General features: G+C 50.7%; 3 protein-coding genes across 3 annotated transcripts; 2 read left to right on the top strand and 1 right to left on the bottom strand.

Annotated features, from left to right (window-relative positions):
• The first annotated feature begins 3,052 nt into the window (after positions 1-3,052).
• Positions 3,053-12,030, top strand: NDUFS2 (NADH:ubiquinone oxidoreductase core subunit S2). Its single transcript, XM_043451016.1, has 14 exons — positions 3,053-3,367; positions 4,163-4,269; positions 6,499-6,689; positions 8,191-8,311; positions 8,482-8,594; positions 9,020-9,094; positions 9,261-9,338; positions 9,479-9,564; positions 9,770-9,889; positions 10,569-10,698; positions 11,073-11,168; positions 11,345-11,428; positions 11,567-11,624; positions 11,815-12,030. Exons 1-14 carry the CDS (start codon positions 3,273-3,275, stop codon positions 11,850-11,852), a joined length of 1,392 nt encoding a protein of 463 aa, XP_043306951.1. The 5' UTR covers positions 3,053-3,272; the 3' UTR covers positions 11,853-12,030.
• Positions 12,031-12,428: 398 nt separating this feature from the next.
• Positions 12,429-15,795, top strand: FCER1G (Fc fragment of IgE receptor Ig). Its single transcript, XM_043451017.1, has 5 exons — positions 12,429-12,708; positions 14,552-14,643; positions 14,809-14,841; positions 15,253-15,273; positions 15,434-15,795. The coding sequence occupies exons 1-5, from the start codon at positions 12,660-12,662 to the stop codon at positions 15,494-15,496; spliced, it is 258 nt and encodes an 85-aa protein (XP_043306952.1). The 5' UTR covers positions 12,429-12,659; the 3' UTR covers positions 15,497-15,795.
• Positions 15,796-18,653: 2,858 nt separating this feature from the next.
• APOA2 (apolipoprotein A2) lies at positions 18,654-19,981 on the bottom strand. Its single transcript, XM_043446118.1, has 4 exons — positions 19,900-19,981; positions 19,669-19,744; positions 19,262-19,394; positions 18,654-18,889 (listed from the first exon to the last, which is right to left on the bottom strand). The coding sequence occupies exons 2-4, from the start codon at positions 19,718-19,720 to the stop codon at positions 18,772-18,774; spliced, it is 303 nt and encodes a 100-aa protein (XP_043302053.1). The 5' UTR covers positions 19,721-19,744; positions 19,900-19,981; the 3' UTR covers positions 18,654-18,771.
• Between the last annotated feature and the right edge of the window lie 260 nt (positions 19,982-20,241).

Here is a 20,241-nt window from a genome sequence, read left to right as displayed (position 1 = left end):
TGTCTCACTCTGGTGCAACAGAGCCCCAGGAGGAGTAGGAAGTCAGGGAAAGGGCCTGACCAACACGCAAAGAGAGGGGCAGAGTCCCAGGAGAATTCTTGCTCCCACTGTCTAGCTTTTTCTCAGGGATCCTTCATGATGCTCTCTGCCCCTTAGGCTGGTTTTCAGGGCCAAGGGAACTAGCTGCCAGGGGAAGAGGGTGGGGAACAGGTAAGGAAGCATCAAGAGGGCAGAACAAAGAAAGGAGGTGACTTGACACAGCTCAGGAACCAAGCAGTTGGAGAGAGTACAGAAGGCCAAAGAAGGGACAGGCAAGGAGACAGTGATCAGGAAGGGTACTGCTCAAACGCAGGATGAGCCTGCTTAGAATGGGCACATGAAGCAGGCAGAGGCCACGGCAGACAGGATTAAGGACTTTTATAGAAGGAAGACCTAGGGTGGCACCTCTGATTCCCTTCTTTCCCTTAGGCTCCCCCTTCCTGAATTACCATTCCCCGCCCCCTCCAAAGCCCAAACAGCCATTCCGCCTCCATTCCCCCCAGGGCTCCCCCTCCCCACTTCCTGACTCCCCATTTCTCTGGCCCGGTTCCCAGTAGCTTCCCCCAGGCTCTGGGCCTAGCTCCTACCCACTCTCAACTGCCCTAACCCCTCCCCCAGCTTCAAGTCAGTCAACCCCCAGCACAGGAAAGACTTGTTTGCTCAAGATGCACCCTGTGTCAATCCATCAGAGGGAATCCCCACTTGGTTCCCTTTTTTTGGCCCCACTTTTCCTAAGAACCCAATGTTTCCTGGAATACCTAGTAATCTTTATTTCTCATTCCCCACGGGGAAGGAGAGAGTGGATGAAGCATTGTGTACATAGGGAACTTCGGGTACTGAGAGAAACAGAAACCCAGTGCCTGGGATGGGGAGAGTGCTTGGCGAGGAAGAGGTGATGTTTGGGAAAGGAAATGAAACGATTCCCTTGGTTCGGGACTGGAGAGAACTCTGCAAAGGAGTCTTGGGGGTGGACTCTCAAGGCGAGGAAGGAAAGGGTTCCGAAGTAGGGGCGATCTCTGCTCCCCCGTGCTACGGCCACTCCTTTCCCCAGGATATCCCCAGGAAGCGAGTACAGTCAGCACTTTCCTTTCCCAGAGGTGGGCCACCTGCCCCTACCCGCATCCCCTATTCACTCTTTGCCTTGTCACCTCCTGTCCTCCACATCACATCCGCCAGAATACTTCCTCTCCCCTTGCCTTCCTGCTCAGGTTGCTAATACCTGCCCTGGTGCCCATCACTTCCTGTATCACCCACCAGCTTCTGACTGCCACACCCACCTGTGGACCCCACCACACACCCTGACCCTGGTCCTAAGTGGAGAGGGTTGGCGTTGCAGGAGTCAGACAAAGGCTAGGAGACCAGAAGGGGCAGGGGCAAGAGGAGCTATCACCAGAGGGCTCTTACTACCCCTTCCTACCCCCGTCTGAGATGAGGACAAAGGGGGTGACTAAGCAGTGGGAGACAAAGGGCCTTAGAGCCGCAGCAGCAGTGTGTGTGTGTGGGGGGGTGCTGGCAGCAGGCAGAAGGCACAAAAGATGCAGTGTCCTAGGCAGCCCCCCAGGGTCCCTCACCCTAGCTCAAGTTGCCCCCAGGGCCAAGCAGCCCAGAGTCCATCCTGACTTCTCATCTATCCTGATACGCACGTGTGTGTGTGTGTGTGTGTGTGTGTGTGTGTGTGTGAGACTCAGTTGTGTCCGACTCTTTGCGACCCCTATCAGCTCTAGCCTACCAGGCTCCCCTGTCCACAGAATTTTCCAGGCAAGAATACTGGAGTGGGTTGTCATGTTCTCCTTCAGGGCCTCTTCCAGGCCCAGAGATGGAACCTGCATCTCCTGTATTGCAGGTGGATTCTTCACTGCTGTGCCACTGGAGAAGCTCCTCTTAGGCTGGATTAGGGCAAAAAAAAAATGCAGTCCCCACCTCATTCTCCACACTATTACCACATTCACTGTGTTTCAGGGAGACAAGGCCCAGGGAGCGGGTGGGGAATGAAGAGGGCAGGGAGGCACAGCCTCTGCCTGGCTCTGTGGGGGCTGCCCAGTCTTTCCAGGTTTCATTCATCACAGTGCAGGATATGGCCCCACCCTTTGGTACAGTTCCCATTAGGTCAACTAGAAGTTTGGCTTTCCCCTCTTTCTTTGTAGCTAAGAATTACTTGTGTCTGCCACTCTCTTGGTCTGTCTGTCCCACCCTGCTGCACTGCTGGTGGGCTCTGGCCCAGGGACCCTCTCTGGGGGATATCTGGGGAAAGCCTCTGTCCAGACCAAAAGTGGAAGGGATGTGCAAACTCAATGGGTGGCCCAGTTGGAGCTCAGCTTAGAGGCCAAGAGAACAGGAACAAGATCCAAGGCTGGAAAACTCTTCTTTGTCTCTACCACACAGAACTGGGATCAGACTCCTGATGGTACCACATTTCTATGCCATTGGCCAGGGGAGAGGCCAGGTCAGAAACACATGAGGTAAAAGAGACTGACCAGGGATGGAAGTGGGGTGCTAGGGATCACTAAGGGCCCTTCCTGAGTCTGTAATTCTGTAGGTTCTGGAAAGCTGGCAGATATCAGGGTCACCGACAGGGGACCTCCTCTCCTCAGCTAGGATGAGGTGACTTCTACACACCCCAGCAGCCTGTTCCAATGCTGGTGGCCTTGGCCTCCTCCTCTTTTCTCATTTAGGTTTGGCGGGAGCTCTCAGACCCACCCAGTCCCACTTGGGCCCCTTTCCCCTAACCCATTTAGGCCATCTGGAAATTAGCTAGCTCCCTCTGCTCCAAATCTTTCGGATTTGGGGGTAAGGAGGTAACTGGCAAAGCCTGGCGCTCCCCTAGAAGGGCAGGACTACAGCAGCAGAGCGGCGCAGGCAGACAGGGGAGAAAGGGGCTCCACGTGCGTGTGCGTCTGGCACCGGGCGGCAGGACACCGTCTCAGGCGCGCACGGGCAGCGCGGCGGGGCTTCGTGAGGGGAGCCGCTGCCGCCGGCAGCAGCGGTGGCAAGTTTCTCTGGCTCAGCCTTTGAAGAGGCCGTCAGGAGCGGTGTGAAGCACGGTCCCCGGCCTCCCGTATTTAAGGGAAAGTGAAGCCGAGGCACAGAACCCGGATGTTGTCAGTTTAGCGATCGGCGACCCAGCCAGCTTACAAAAGGGCGGGTGCGTGACGCCAATACTCGGGAAGCCCACAAGGAGGCGCGCTGGAGGCACTTCCGCCAGGTTCTCCTTCCAGCAGTCTCCGGCGGGCAAGATGGCGGCGCTCAGGGCTCTGTGCAGCCTGCGGGGCGTCGCGGCCCAGGTGCTGCGGCCCGGGGCCGGGGCCCGACTGCCGATTCAGCCCAGCAGGTGAGACCAAGGGCGGCGCCCGATGCGCTGTCTTCAGGGCTGGGGTTTCTCGACTCTGGGAACTCCACGGGCCCTATGACCCCTAGGAAAGAATGACCCAGGCCCGTGACCCCTCTCCCTGGCCTGCTCTCTCGGGTTCCAGGATCCAGTGGTACCTGTTCTGGAGGAGGGAGGAAAGATTGTTTCAGCTCGATCTGCCAGGGATGAAATCATTTGGAGGGAGACTCTGCCCCTCAGCATTAGTGGTAATGTCACCCACCCCCCAAACGCCCTGCTGCTTCTCCCAACCCCATCAGGGCTGGGGTGCGACTGGTGAAAAGTCTCCTTAGACGCTGTGAAAGAAAAGGAAAGCAATCCCGATGGACTTAAAGGAGGAACGTAAACCAAGAATCCCCGGGCCTCAGTGCATCCCTCTGGCCATACTTGAGCAGAGCCAAGGAGCCAGCATGCCCCACCCCCCTTTTCTTACTCTTCGGTTGACCTTGAATAAACACATTTCTCGGATTCATATTCACTAAGATGGGAACCATGAATATGACCAGAAATTAAAGGACCTGGGATCCCCATCTTTGCGTGCACAGGGTTGTTGGGTGAAGTGATTCCGGGAATAAGTTATTAGTAAGAATGGAACCTCTAGAGTTCCAGTTTGTTCTGCCAAAGCTACACAGCTCTGTCAGGGACTTGTCATTGATGAATCCAAGACACCCTGCCCGGGGCCCACGTGAAAGTGCATGGGAACAGGGGAGCCGAGCACTTCTCAGGCCTTTTGCCTAGGATTTGTCATTGCCTCCCCAGAGGCGCTCGGCAGTGGCAGCCAGATGTGGAATGGGCAGAGCAGTATGGAGGTGCTATCATGTACCCCACCAAGGAAACAGCCCACTGGAAACCTCCCCCTTGGAATGGTGAGTGCCCAGGGTCACTGTCCCAACCCACACACCTCCCTGCCCTGCCCTGATTTCTGAGTGCTCTCGAGCTGTCTGTCTGAGGCAAAATTTAGCCCCCAACTCTTTTTGCTTGCAATAATCTACTTGCAACTCACCGCATATGATAATAATGATAATAGGGTATTTATCAAATAGAATATTCCAAGGGAAAAGAAAGAGATTCCAGACAACCCTTGAAGATCCCTACCAAATTGATATCTTTAGCTTCAGCTTTTTCCAGAGGTTTAATATATTTCCTGCTAAAGGAGCTTTTTCCCAGGGGCACCCAAATGAAACCTTTCTAAATATGAAACTCCCCCGCACCCCGCCATAAAACTAGCCCTTCTTGTGATTTTTAATTTTGATCAATGACTCCCTCATTTTCCTAATCCCTTAGGATTGAAACTTTTTTTTTTTTTTTTTTTTTGGATTGAAACTTTTTAGTCACCTTTGTCTCTTTTTTCTTTCTTCCCCTCCATGTCTATTTTCAATATGTCACCAAACCATGCAGTTCCTTTTATAGTAATGTTTCACACCTGGTTATCTTGCCCTTTGTTGGTTTGGTTTATTTTATATTAGATCTTGATTATCTTGGGAATCTCTTTAATGGGTTCTTGTACTGATCTAGTTCCCCTTCAGCTGTCCTATACAGTGTCATCACCTTTATCTTCCCCACACATTGTTTTATACTATGTCATTCATTCTTTTGCTCAAAAACCTTTAGAGGAACTTCCAGGTACCTTTCAAAAAAGTTAACAGTAATAATAGCTGAGTGTTTATCATGTGCTGAGTGTTTTTTCTATGCATTATTTTACTTAGTCATTACAATAACCCTGTGAGAGTGATATTATTTCAGTTTTGAGGAAATCATGGTGTAGGGAAATTAAAAGGCGATTGAGGACACAGGTGGATTTGTATGTGGGTCTGTCTGACTCCACAGCCCACGGTGAAGAATTTTGGTTGCCTGAGTAGAGTCTGGTTTCAGATCTCAACCCTCCATTTACTAGTGAATGAGGTACCTACTTTCATAGCATTATTGTAAACATTAAAAGAGATGTTAGTGACATAAACCACTTAGTGTAGTGATTGGCTTGTGCTCAGTCCTCCCTAAGTTTCTAATAATCCTGATAATTGAACCACATCCCCCACTGCCTGCCAACACTAATCTTCTGCCTCTTGGTAGATAAGAATTCCACAGATACATACTTCCTTGCTTCTAAGATTTGACATGTTCATTCCATAGCCTAGGATGCCTCTTCTCTCTTCCTATCTGACTCATTCCCTGTATTTAAGAAGTGTCAATATGACAACCCACTCCAGTATTCTTGCCTGGAAAATCCCATGGACTGAGGATCCTGGTAGGCAACAGTCCATGGGGTCGCAAAGAGTCGGACACAACTGAGCGACTTCACTTCACTTCAATATCAAGCAGCAGCTTCAAAGCTGAACTGGTGGCTGAAAGTAAAATGGAATTTCAGTTGACGGGCCTGTATCTTGCCTCCACAAAGTCATCACAGTCTTCTCTCCTTTCTTTAAATACTTAGCTAAGCAACTTACTTGGCACCTTGTGAATCTGACCTGTGTTACTAGTTTCTCACACATACTTATTTCCCAGACTAAATAGTAAGCCTCTTGTGGGTACCAGCTGTCGATTAGTAGCGGTAAGGATGAAATATACATTTCCCAATTAGTGGGACATTCAGCAGATACAGCTGGAGAGCAGTGTATCTTAGTGGTTAAGAGTGTGGAGTCTGAAGCTGCCCAGGCTGAGTTAAATCCTGACGCTGCCACTTATTGACTCCGTGGGAATTCTTTTATCCTTTCTGGCCTCAGTGTCTTCAGTAAGATAGTTGCTACTTATATGGTTGTTGACATGATTAAATTAATTAAAGTAAGTAAAGTGCTTAGAGTAATGCCTGGCATATTACAGAGACTGTATGAATGTTATCTGTCTTTTTTTTTTTTAAGGTATTCTGAGTGACATGGAAAGGGTGAGGTTCATGGTCCCTCTCCCTCTCATCAGAAAGTTTAGGTCTCCCTTCCCTTTGCCCAGCTGATGGTCTTCTTCTTGGTTATGTTAAAGATTGGGAAATTAGCAGGATATGGAATGGTGAGATGGAAGGTATACAGGGAGATGCTAACTCCTTGCTGTCTTTTGGGGGTTTTCAAAGGAATTACCATTTGGTTCAACTATTTCCCACTTCTCAGATGTGGACCCTCCAAAGGACACATTGGTGTCGAACCTGACCCTGAACTTTGGGCCCCAGCACCCAGCAGCCCATGGAGTCCTGCGGCTAGTGATGGAATTGAGTGGGGAGATGGTGCGGAAGTGCGACCCTCACATCGGGCTGCTGCACCGAGGCACTGAGAAACTCATTGAATACAAGACCTATCTGCAGGTGTGGGGGTGAATGGGGCCTGCTGACGGGACTGGGGGTGCTTTAACCTGGGGCTTTGCCAGGTTGCTGCCCCAGAAGCCCAGAGAAGGAGGGTGTCATGGGGGTTGGGAGGGAACCCTGTTGAGGTTATCAGGACAGCTTTGGTTGGGAGGATGGCAAGATGTAGCAGGGGATGCTGGACTTGAATCATCTGGATTTGGTTTACCCAGCAGAAAGGCTTTGGAGCCAGAGCTCCACTCCTCACTCTTCTCTGGCTGACTTTTGGCTGGCCCCTGTACCTTTACTCCCGTGCCTCAGTTTCCCTGCCCTTAGATCGTACTAGTACGTCAAAGCTGGTGTCCCTGGGGTCAGGGAGAGAGGAGAGAGACGTCAGATCCCCAGGACTAACAGCTGATTCTTGTATCTTCCAGCATTCTAAGTTTGTTTTCGAAATACTCAGTGAGTCAGAGTGACCGGGAGGGAGTTTCTGACAGAGTTTGCTGTTTTTGGAGAACTCTGTGACCCAAATAGTAAGGGTCAGATTTGAAGAAACTGTATGCTGGGATAGGAATCTGAAGTTTTTCTTCTTACTGTCATGAAGAATGTTCTTGATAACAGGACGATGGGGTTAGGATTTAGAAGCAGCTGCCTAGAATGTGATTCCCCCCAAAGAGTCCCGGCAGTGATGGTTTCTGGCCCCACTGTCCGAAGAGTTAACCCCTGTAGCTTCATCCCGCATCACAGTGACGTCAGGGCAAGAACTGGCTGTTCCAAAGAGAGGCGTCTTAGCTCCGCCTCCTTCCTGGAAACCGAAGCAAACAGCTGGAACTTAGATTTCTTGGTACTGTGGATGAATCTTTTCTAACTGTCTCTTTCCATCCTTCTTGCGCTTCCTTAATTTCCTCCTAAGATTACCTTTCTCCGTCAGTATCTCAGATACACATTCTTCTTGGACAGAGGTATCGCTTGGCCCAGAAGACTAGGTTGGCAGTGGTGTGCTGCAGCCAGCTCATACTGGCTCGCAAGAACAGAGTGTTAAATTTTCAGTTCTGTGAGTCAGTTGTTAAACACAGCTATCATTAAAAATTAAATGATGCTAGCTTGCAGTTTAAGATATTAAAAATCAAGGTAAGAAGTATGAAAATCCCTGGCTTTGTTATTGTACTGCACTTTTCTGTGCCGTGTTCTCTAGGCTTTTGCTTTTCTGATATCTGTGTAGTGGAAATACTGTGTGATGGTCTTACTCTGCCCTGTGCTGCCCATGTTCAGTTACGTAGTGTTGGTAGTTTAAAGTGGGACCTTGTAGGAGTGTTTCTACCGTGGAAATGGGCAAACCCGACAGATCAGGGTCCCCCCGACCTCACCCCTTCTGTGTGTTTCATCCGGCCTTTCTCAGACTCCTAAGATCGGGAGGACTTACGTAGCACTGACCTCTGATGCCCAGTGAGAACAACGCTTCTAGCAGCCGGACTGAGGGGTCCTCGGCCTGTTAGATGTGACCCAGGTTTCTCCCTCTTCCCAGGCCCTTCCATACTTTGACCGGCTGGACTATGTATCCATGATGTGTAATGAACAGGCCTACTCACTGGCCGTGGAGAAGCTGCTCAACATCCAGCCCCCTCCTCGTGCACAGTGGATCCGAGGTATGCCCCGTCCCCTTCTTCCTGTGGCCCATTGTGAGTGTAGCATAGCGCCTCTGCCCCCCGTCTTAGGAGCATTGAACCAGAGCCTAGTATACAGACCCCAGAACTGTTCCGTCAGCCTGGATCCCTGGCTCCTATACCCAGCTCTTCTTGTCTTCACCTCCCTACAGTGCTCTTTGGAGAAATCACTCGACTTCTGAACCACATCATGGCTGTGACCACACATGCCCTGGACATTGGGGCTATGACCCCTTTCTTCTGGATGTTTGAAGAAAGGGAGAAGGTATGAGGAGGAGGAAAGGATGGGAAAAGGGGAGGAGGTACCTGAGATAGAGAAGGTATGAAGGATATGAGAATAAAAGGAACGCGAACATTTAGGGGGAGAAGGTATATTTAATCTGAGTAATATGTATGTATATATTTAAGTTTTTGTTATATATTTTTATTTATTTGGCTGCATTTATTTGTCTTAGTTGTGGCACGTGGGATCTAGTTCCCTGACCAGGGATCGAACCCAGGCCCCCTGCCTTGGGAGCACAGAATCTTAGCCACTTTTCCACCAGGGACTCCCCTGGGTTATGTTTCTAAGGAGCTTTGTGTTGTGAAGTGTTGGCTGGGCCCGGAAGGCTGGGGGCGAGGGAGTGAACCGCCATGGTGTTGGACTTAGGGACCCAGGACTTTGTCACTAACTCACTGTGTCCCGTCAAGATGTTCGAGTTCTACGAGCGAGTGTCTGGAGCCCGGATGCATGCTGCTTACGTCCGGCCCGGAGGTGTGCACCAGGTGAGCGGGCCCGGCCCGCCGCAACGTCCAGTGCTTGCATGTGCCCTCCGTGGCCACTGGAGGGCAGCACCGCGGATGGGAGCGCCAGCCCTGTGCCCCTGAGGCAGAGCTGGCTCTCCTCAGCAGAGGCTCTGTGCTCAGCATTGATCCTCCACTTGTTTTCCAGGACCTACCCCTTGGGCTTATGGATGACATTTATGAGTTTTCTAAGAACTTTTCTCTTCGGATTGATGAGCTGGAGGAGGTAAGATAGGCGTCAGTGGGAAGAATCCCTTTTCCCCCAAGAAGGGTTCGTGGGCTTTTAGTCCCCATTTGTAAAGAAACACAGAGGTGTCTGTGGAGTGTCTTCAGTAGTGTTCATACAGCAGTTTTCTTGGTCGACAGATGCTGACCAACAATAGGATCTGGCGAAATCGGACCGTCGACATTGGGGTGGTAACAGCAGAAGACGCGCTGAACTATGGTTTTAGGTGGGAAGACTAAGACTTCTCTCTTTTGGGGCGGGTGGGTTCCAGATTAATATCTTGGCTTCAGGAGTGGCACCTGCCTTGCCAAGCTGGTTTTTTTATCCCATGCCCAGAGTGTGCGGGTGGGAGAGGGGATCCTAAGGAAAAGAGCAGGCCTCCTTTCTTGGTTTGTGGAAAGTGACCCTTGATTCTATTACACTCTCTACAGTGGGGTGATGCTCCGGGGCTCAGGCATCCAGTGGGACCTGCGGAAGACCCAGCCCTATGATGTTTACGACCAGGTGGAGTTTGATGTGCCTATTGGCTCTCGAGGGGACTGCTATGATAGGTAAGGCCCAAATTCTTTCTTAGCTCATTGTCCCCCTGGTTTTTTCCCTGTCTAACCTTTATCTTAGCTACTTTCTTTTTTCTCATACTTCTTAGTATCTATCAGAACACCTGTGTGTATTAAATTAGGTTGCTTTTTAAAGCATTTCATACATGTGACATCTTATTTTACCCTTACATTCTCCTTATGTCTTGGATAGAACTAGTTTTGGCCGCTTCTTATAGCTGAAAAAACTGAAGCACAAAAGTTAGAGATTAGCCTGGGATTGTTCTGTCAGTAGTGCTTGAGACTAGAATCCTCCTGATCCAGTGCTCTTTCCACTAGATTCTAAGCTTCAAATTCCATTGCTCTTTATTGACCCCAAGAAAAGTTTGCTACCATTTTCTTTTTGAGTCAATTTGACTCTCACCTCCAAAAAAATGTTCAAGAGAGTAGCAAAAGAGGGAAATACTAGAGGACATAGTCTGAGAAAACTAGGAGAGGATTTGGGAAAGGGCCCAGTACTCAAATCAGAAGACTAAGTTTTACACAGGTGCCCAGGCCAAGCAGAGATGCCACACTAGGGGACTGAAGAAAGTTATCTAGCACTGTTCAGTTCAGCCCAGCACATTTCTCCCAGCCTCACCTCCGGTCCTCTGGCTGCTCGTCTCCTGTTCTTAGTCTGTCTCATCTCCTTCAGATACCTGTGTCGGGTGGAGGAGATGCGCCAGTCCATCCGAATCATCTCACAGTGTCTGAACAAGATGCCTCCTGGGGAGATCAAGGTTGATGATGCCAAAGTGTCTCCACCGAAACGAGCAGAAATGAAGGTTGTTGCCCACTTGTGTCCAACTCTCCATGACCCCACAGGCTGCAGCACACCAGCCTCCCTGTCCCTCAGCATCTTCCGAAGTTTGCCCAAGTTGGCTACAGGGATAGAAAAAAGGGGGGCGGGGCGACAAGGGGCCGTGACTGGGGAGGAGTGTCTTTGGATTAAATTCTACTTTTCAGTTTTCCTTTTTCAAAGAATTCACTGTGTAAGATTGTTAACCTCCCATACCCTCCTCTCTCTGTATCTTCTCTGCTCACTGACTTACGTGGGGGATTTTAGACTCCCTGGGGTAGAGATTATGTTGTGTGTGTGCAAAGGCCTGCCATACAGTTTGGATCTGGCTTGTTGACGCTCCCTTACTCCTTTCCCCAGACATCTATGGAGTCACTGATTCATCACTTTAAGTTGTACACTGAGGGCTACCAGGTTCCCCCAGGCGCCACATACACGGCCATCGAGGCTCCCAAGGTGAGGCGGGAAAGGGAACGGAGCGACAGTGTGTGCAGTGGGTGACTGGAGACAGGTGTGCAATTAAATTCTCGTTGATTGGTGAAAAAGAGGACATGAGGGTGAATAGAAAGGATTTTATTGGCAGAGAAGAATGTTCTTCCTGTTAATGAAGGCAGCCAACCTTCTTTGGACAGGGAGAGTTTGGCGTGTACCTGGTATCTGACGGTAGCAGCCGCCCTTATCGATGCAAGATCAAGGCTCCTGGTTTTGCTCATCTGGTAAGAACCAACCTCAGTGATTCTAACTCTTAACATGTGAATGCAATAATGAGTGACCTTGGTTGAGATCTTTATGAACTTTCATTCCTTCTCCACCTTTCTTATCTCGCCTAATACTTGCTGTCTTAATCTCTCCAGGCTGGTCTGGACAAGATGTCTAAGGGACACATGTTGGCGGACGTCGTTGCCATCATAGGTACAAGGCCTGTTGTGTGGTGGAGGCATTCTAGTCAAGGGACTTTGGGGCTCTGATTGGGAACAGAAGCCGAACACTTCTTTTCAGCAGACTACAGGCGTGGACGCAGATCCCCAGTCTCCTGGGCACTGTAATGACTTCTAGATCCTTGGTAACATCACTTTTTTTTCTCCTTCCCCTGACCTCCTAGGTACCCAAGATATTGTGTTTGGAGAAGTAGATCGGTGAGAAGGGGAACAGTGTTGGACCTCCCTGCCCTCTGTGGAGCCTCTCCGTCGTTGGAAATGGGCCAGTGCGTGTGTGTGTGTGTGTGTATACATGTACATGAATGCTTAGCTGTCAGGCTTTCTGTGCATGTACTAGAAAAGGAGAAATTATAATAAATTAGCCACCTTCTGGCCCCACACCCAAATTTCTGGTTTGTCTTTCCCAGTATCGTACTGTCTTTCACTTTAAAGAGAAACTTAACCATCTACTTCTCTGTTAGACTCAGTCCTTGGCAATTTTTCCTGTTCATCTCCACCCCCTGTTCTGACTGTTGTTCCACTTCTCCATTCCCCATTTCCTCTTTTCCCCTTACTTCCCCCCATGCCCAAACCTTGCTGCCCACATTAATAGATAAACTCCTCAGGTCAAGACGGGGTCCAGAGTTCCAGATGGGAGAGAAGGGTTATCATGGGGTCTTAGAGAATCCTGAGGGGCAGTTTATCACTGCTCTGTCTCTGAACAGGGCTGGAGTGAGAAGGGGGCTTTAGATAGCCTTTCCCAAGCACAGGCGTCCCCTCTTTCCATGGTGACAGGGGCTTGGTCATTGAAGGACGGAGGCACGGGAGTTCAGACCTCTTAGCTCCCTTCCTTGGTTGGCCCTTCCGGGAGCTGCTCGTTCTCTTGCAGGAAGGGGAAGGGGCCAGAGCTCGGAGGAAGGCGTGGCAGGAAGGGGGGAACTCTGTGGTCAGGGAGCTGCTCACAGCACAGCTGCGCAGTGCCCGCGGAGCGTCAGATCCCCAGCTCTCGGCCCCTCAGCCCCTGCCCAGGATGATCCCAGCAGTGTTCCTGCTCTTACTCCTTTTGGTTGAACAAGCAGGTGAGAGGTTTGATGAGGGACGGTGAGCTGGGCTCCAGGGTGGGAACCAAGGGCCTGTGTCTGAGGGACAAGGCGGGAACAGACGGAGGGAGGCCGGCATGGGGCAGGTGGACACAAAGACCCTGAGGCTGGTTCCATCCAGTCCCCATCACAGCACAGGGGTTGTTCCCTCTTGTCCCCTTCTTACTTTTTCAGGGCTAATACACACATAAGGCTTCAGTTTGGCAGAGGAGTGGTTCTACGACGTGAAAAGCTGGTCCAGGGGAAAGCTTCCATTTCCCATGATGAGCATTTTCTATGGGGTGCATTTGGTCTTGTCCATTGGGAACTGATCTCTAGCTGGTTAAATGACAATTGTAAAGCCCCCTTTAGGAAGGCAGGGGCCTGTCCTTGTGTTTAGGGGTGAGGCAAGGATAGTTAAACACGATTGCTGCTTCTAAGGGGTTTTCATTAAGGCACAGCTGACGTGAGGATGGGTGGCACACAATGCTCAGGTCTGGAGAGCTGGGAGCATCAGCTGAGAAATATTGAAGCAGAAAAGGAAGGCCTCTGCAGTTCTGAGGCTCCATCATTCTCTGACCTCTCACTTCTTGCTCTCTTGGAGTTGTCTGTTTTTTGAAGACGGACAGTCACAGCTGGGGTTCGGGGAGGAAGAGGTTAGTGAAACTTAAGGGAAGTGGGGAAATTAAAAAAGATGGATGGACTTCCACCAGCCCGGTGGTGAAGGTGGAGGGAAGGTCTAAGTGAGGGGCCAGTCTGCTGCCATGAGATGAGGTAGTAGGGCCACTGAGGCATAAAAGAGAGGGTGCAAGCTTTAAAAGTGGGAAAACTGGGTTTGAATTAAAAATTTGTCCCTTAACTCTGCGGCCCTAAAGAATTACTTTCCTTGGGCTTGGTTTCATCATCTACAAAATGGCGATGATGTTTCCCTCAATGGGTAGTTTTGAGATTTATGCAATACTGTGTGTGAAAGAAACATCACAGCACAAAATGCGCTTAACTGATATCTCACATGCTCACGAGCTCTTCTGATAGGGGTCGGAGCTGATAGAGGCTGGAGCTCAGGCTTTATTTGATTTTTTTCATTGCACAAAACTTCCTCTCTCAGTGGCCCAGAGTGAGTAACAGGGCAGAGTACCCGGAGCCGGAATCCATTCAGCTTGCAGTCATTCCCTTGAGCCTGTGCTGAGACACTCGGCCAACCTTGTGTGTAGAGCCATTGGTATCCATAAGGCCAAGGAAAGCAGGCACCGTTTTTTTTTATATATTCAAGTGTCTCAGGATGGGGGTGGCGAGGGGGGAAAGCAATGTGGCTGAGGCTAGATGACCAATAATAGAGTGATTGCCTTCCCTCCCTTCCTCAGCTCACATCCTTCCTGTCCAGCCCTCAGCCACAGGTCACAGGACTTAGCAAAGACACCCCTGTGGTTTCTTTGCTGAAATTTGTCACTGCCTCCCCTCACTTTACCCCTCTGGGCTGAGGTTTTCAGCCCAGTGAACACAAATGGGTCCCTGGAGGGCTATGAAGTGCTCAGTGGTGCCTGAGGAACCCGCAGTGCTAAAAAATTGGTTGGGGGATAAAAGGGGAAGGCTCTCAACTCTCAGAAACTATAAGTTGCCTCACAACAGACCCCTTCACACTCTTGTCCTACCCCTACCCTAGGGTGAGGGAGAAGACAGAGAGGGAAGAGAAATAGTGATCCAGAGAGGAAGATGAAGTTTCTTCCCTTGGAGGGTGCTCCTTCAGGCCCCGTCCTACCTCCCAGAGCCCTTCCCTTCTCTGCTCTAAGCAGCAGATCTTCCCTGCTGCCCCTGACCTGATGCGCACCCTCTGTCCCTTCAGAGGCCCTGGGGGAGCCTCAGCTCTGCTATATCCTGGATGCGATCCTGTTTCTCTACGGTATTGTCCTCACCCTCCTCTACTGCCGACTCAAGGTAAGGCAGGGGCAGGCTGGGCCGAGGGCTGGAAGGAGGGGTGGGAGGCTGGTGGCCGCATGGCTTCGGGGAATGGGGAAAAGGGGGTTGGAAGTTCCCCCATGAAGTCTGGAGGGGGTTTGGGCCGTGAACTTCACCTTTGCTAACGACCTGCCTCTCCTCCAGTTGCAGGTGCGAAAGGCAGCTGCAGCCAGTGAGGTACGAACCCAGCCTCAGAGGGGCGTCTGCGGCTGCTCGGGCTCACAGCCCTTCTGGGGCTTTAGCCTTGGGGTCTGTGGTCTCTGGGGGGGCATGGGACTCAGGTGCCGATCTGTCTAGCTTCAGAGACCCCCTCCCACCTCATCCTACTCACCCTGCCAGCTAGCCAAGTCACAAGGGAAATATTCAGCAGGCACCGAGGAAGAGTCAGGTGGAGAGTGGCCACGAGTACACGAGAGAGCTGAATGTTGTGTGTATATGTGTGTTGTAGCGTTGTGGGCAGATGTGCGTTCATGCCCCAGCCTGAGGGAACCGGTCACTCCTGGCCAAATACTCCCTGGGAGGGCAAGATGTTGAGGGGTCCTGTAGGACATGTCGGTCTCTAATGCTTTGCCCGTTTTGCCTCGACAGAAATCCGATGGCATTTACACGGTAAGTGAACCTGCCTCCCACCCCCTACCCCCTGTCCAGGAAGTCAGCAGAAGAGGGTGGGCTTTTGAGTGACCTTTGGAAGGGGTGGAGCCTGCGGGGGTGGCTAGGAGGCCCAGTGATGGGCTCAAGCTCCTGACTGTCCTTTGACCTCTGTCTCCAGGGCCTGAGCACCCGGACCCAGGAGACTTACGAGACCCTGAAGCATGAGAAACCACCACAATAGCTTTAGAACAGATGCCCTTCATCACTTCCTTCTAACACTCTCCTCCCAGCCCTCGTGGTTGGCATCACACATGCCTCCCCACCATTAATGCCACTTGACCCTACCCCTGTGATGACACTCTGCCCCCCACTGATAATCACCAGTGGTTCCTCCTCCTCATCAAAGACCTCAGAAGCTCTTCATTGATGTTTATATTCTAGTCGCACCCCTTTATGCCACCCTTCCCCTCTTCCCCCCATCCCCAGGTCCCACTAAACAATGGGAAGGGACTAACATCAATAAAGACACCACAGACTGGACTCTATTCATTCATTCATTTAAGATATTTATTCAGCCTCTACTAGCCTAGGCTGGATACTGAAGATACCATTTCAAGTAAGGCAAACTCAGTTCCTGACCTGCCAGAGCTCATAGTCTAATAGACTTCAGGGTTTTACTTGATTGAGGGATGCATGCTGACTGTGACTGGGGGAAGGAAGAAACTCCTGACCCCCAGGTTCTCTAACATGGAGCTGGAGCAAAGAGTAATGTGTTGGGAGTCTAGGCACATTCAGAACAGTCAAACTCAAGAAATGACTTTCTCACCCAGCCTGGCCCTTTGTGTATGACAACTGGAACAAGGTTGGTTTGCAGGCAAGCCTGGCTATCCAACCCCAGATAGTCACCAATCCAGATCAGAGTGGGCTACAGGGAGCAGTGTAAGCACATCTCATAATGCACATGCATGTGGGCATTAGCAGAGCTGGAAAGCCAAACGTGCAGAAGGGATGGTGTGACAAATGCTTGTGTGAGACTCCCAATAGAAGGTTTAATGGAAGATGTTCTCTGTGGATTCTGGGGCAAGAGGGACCTCAGGGGACCAGGTTGGGGTTGGAGGAGGGTAAGGCAAAGGGGAGGGCTTCCTAGGTGGCACAGTGGTAAAGAATCCACCTGCTAATGCAGGAGGCACAGGGATCTGGATTTGATCTCTGGCCCAGGAAGATGCCATGGGGGAGGAGATGACAACGTACTCAAGTGTTCTTACCCAAAAAATCCCATGGACAGAGGAGCCTGCAAGGCTACAGTTCAAGGGGTCACAGAGTCGGACACAACTGAGCATGCAAGCAAATAAAGCAGAGGGGAACAAGTCGGTCCAGGTAGGAGGCCAGCTCCTCTGAGCACATGGGTGAGCGGCGAAGGGATGGCCCTTGTCTGTGCCGGTCCTGTTTCTAGGCAGGATTCTGTGATAGTGTCTGAGTCCCATCTGACGTTGTCACTCCGACCTCTGATCCAGCAGCCCTGTCCAAATGGGCCCAGGTCTCAGGCTTACCCCTGTCTCCCCTCCTACCCCCACCCCAAGCTGGGGAATACTTTGCACTGCATGGTGCCTGACACTTCTCATTGTGTTTCAGCTTGTACCATTTGATCTCATTAGCCCTGTGCGGAAATTCAGGCTCTTTGAAGTTAATCTATCCAAGGTCATCTTGCAAGTGATGGACAGATCTCTGTCCCTGCATGTTTTGCCACATGCAGGGTAAAAAAAAAAAAAAAAAGATACTGAGAAAGAAAGGGGAAGAAAGTAATTTTGAGTGGTAAGGGGCTAGAAGGCCAGACTGAAGAGGTTGATTAATATACAGAAGAGGGAGACAGGGATAGATTGGGAGTTTGGGATGAAGATATACACACTGCTTATTTAAAATAGATAACCAACAAGGACCTACTGTACAGTACAGAAAACTCTGTTCAATACTCTATAATAACCTAAGTGGGAAAAGGATTTGGAAAAGAACAGATACATGGAATATGTATACCCTGCTATGTAGGGAATTACCCTGCTATGTGCTTGAAACACAGCATTGTTAATCAACTATACTCCAATATAAAATAAAAGTCTTAAAAAGTATACAGAAGAAATTAGAGCCATTTCTGATGTCTTGGGAAAAGGTGATTTCAGATGAGATATGAAGGATGAGTTAGGGTAGGGAAGTAAATATTTTAAAGACAAAGTGGAAACAAACTTTTATTGGACATGCCCATTTTCCCGTTTGGGGATTGTAAATCTCCTGCATCAATCCAGCCTGACTTATGTTCCATTTTGATTTAACCCAGGGATCACAGCTACCAGAATTTCTCAAGTCCTACATGTCCACCAAGTTGGAGAACTGTCAGGCCTTGAACTGGCTATCGTGTCTGCTAGTTCTAGGCTCTAACATAGCTACCAGAATCGAGGCCAGTTCTATGAACAGCACCCAGATAATGGTAAGGGAGGGGCTTCCTCGGTGGCTCAGACAGTAAAGAATCCGTCTCCAGTGCAGAAGATCTGGGTTTGATCCCTAAGTCAGGAAGGTCCCCCGGAGAAGGGAAAGGCTACCCACTCCAGTATTCTTGCCTGGAGAACCCCTGGAGAACAGAGGAGCCTGGTGTTCTACAGTCCATGGGGTCACAAAGAGTCGGACACGACTGAGTGACTAACACTTTGAATAGTGGGGGAGATACTTGGAATGAGTGTTCTGCAGACAGGGGTCTAGGTGAGAGGTTTTAAACGGAAGGATTAGAGCACCTCCAGGGAAAGCTTCTCTGGTGGTTCAGCTGGTAAAGAATCTGCCTGCAACACAGTAGACCTCGGTTCAATCCCCGGGTAGAGAAGATCCCCTGGAGAAGAGAATGGCTACCCACCCCAGAATTCTGGCCTGGAGAATTAAAGAGTTGGACACGACCGAGGGACTTTCACTTTCTTTTCTTTTCAGGGGAGAAGCACGGTGTCCCCTGGCTCAGATGGAAGGAAGGGGCCTTGGGTGACACCTCTGAGCTCATTTGGGGAAGTGTTTTCCTCTTCATAGTGTGGTAGAGGAAATTCTGAGGGGCGCTCTCATTTCCTGTGACCTCTAGGAAGCTAGGGATTCAGATTATGAATCTTTCATGCCTTTCAAGGTATCATGTCCAAGGCAAAGTCTCTTTAGGCCATTCCCAGGCCTATAAAAAGATTTCTTGGGTTTGGAGAAGAGTCACCAGCACCTCCCACCCTGTCATTTCCATCACTGGTCTCATCAACCCTTTCTCCACCCCTTCATACCAAAATTCCTTTCCTGTTAGAAGCAGATTTCTCTTTGTTCTTCCTCCTACTCTTCCCCCACAACCCTTATTTCTCCTGGTTCCCTGAACAGACCAGGCTCACAACTTAATTCCTGCAAAGTTTATTGTAGAAAACAAGGAGTGGGAAGGGAGAGGAGTTTCGGGCCTGGCCAGTGGGTGTCCCAGGGAACAAACTAGGGATGGGAGACCAGGGTCTGGACACCTCAGTGGGCGGCAGGCTCTTTTTTGGGGTCTATAAAACTGCTCAAGAAGTTAAGCAGGTCAGTCCCAGCCTTCTTGAACAGGGGCGTCAGTTCCTCCTGTGTCTTCTCAAAGTAGGCCCTAGAAACGTGAGGGATTAGAAGTTAGGGTGATGGGCGGGTACTGGCCTTCTTGTGGTGGGAGGTGAGCCCCAAGGCCCCAAACCCTAGTGCCTGGTCTGTCCTGGAACGGTGAAGCTCCCAGGAGGGGAGGCAAGCTCTTAACTGGGCAGAGGAACAGACCATAGAGATAGAAATTCGAAGCCCAGTTCCTGCTGCCCCTACCTGTCTAAGAGGTCTGAGGGATCGTAGGGTGATGATGGAATTTCCTCTATTTTTAGATCTCATCCTCCCTAGCCCCCCAGCCCTGAGCCCAGTGTTCTGTGGGATCTCCCAATTTCCCTCTTTCTCTCCACAGCCCCCTGGTCCCTGCGCCCCCTTTGCTGAGACTTACTTGGCTTGGGTTTGAAGCTCTGAGCCCTTGGCCTTCTCCACGAGGTCTTTGCCATAGTTGGCCACAGTCTGGAAGTACTGAGAGACCAGGGTCTGCAGATCCGGCTCCTCGGCCTGTCTCCGAACCAGAGCGCCTGCACACACACAGAAACACACACACACTCTCTCAGTTGGGTCCCCAGCAATGAGTCCCACATCTCTGCCAGCATTCAGCCTCAGCTCTCAGCCCTCTCCCTGAGCAGGCATCCAACTCCAGGTCTTTGGATGGGTTTTCTGGGCGTTAGAGAGGGGATGCATTTCCTCTTAAGCTCTCTGGTTGCCAGACCTGGGCATAGGAGCACAGACAGAAGGGCGGCTAGGACCTAAGCACCTTCTCCCCCTGGGGACCCCTCTTCAGATCACACCCACCTTCAAGGCTACAGACGGTCAGGAGCAGCACAGTCAATGCAAGCAGCTTCATGGTGTCAACGGTAGGGAAAGTGGCCTGTGAAGTTGGGGGCAGGGGAGGTCACTGAAGCTGCATGGGCTTCAGCCCTTCCCCAGCGACCCCCTCCCTACACGTCCACCCTGACCCGGTTCCCCCCTTTTCTACACTTAAATCTTTGAATGCCGCCCTCGCCTCTTACTCCTTTACTGTACCTAGTCAGCGATGCCGTCCTTGCCGTCTGTGTCTGGCCTGGCTGAGGAGGCAGGGGCTATATATCTCTAGGCTTCCCCACTCCACCCCGTCAGGTGATAAGGACTTTGGAGGAGTCCAGTGGGGCAGGGACTATGATGGAGTAAACAAGTTAGAGAAGTGGGGGGAGGAGAGGCCGGCATATGGGAGACGCCTGGTGATGGGGTCGGAGGCAGGGCCTTAATGGATGCCAAGGGGATACATTTTAGTCCTGTTCAAGATTCATTCCTTTGGGGCCTGGGAGCAGTAGTCCTTGGATCTGAATCCTTCAGTAAGCAGGATTTCTGGGGTTTTCTTCTGTTTTT

Source organism: Cervus canadensis, chromosome 2 (assembly GCF_019320065.1).
Source record: "Cervus canadensis isolate Bull #8, Minnesota chromosome 2, ASM1932006v1, whole genome shotgun sequence".
Taxonomy (NCBI): Eukaryota; Metazoa; Chordata; class Mammalia; order Artiodactyla; family Cervidae; genus Cervus; species Cervus canadensis.
The sequence above is the reverse complement of the archived record's forward strand: the minus strand, read 5'-3'. Positions and strand labels throughout refer to the sequence as shown.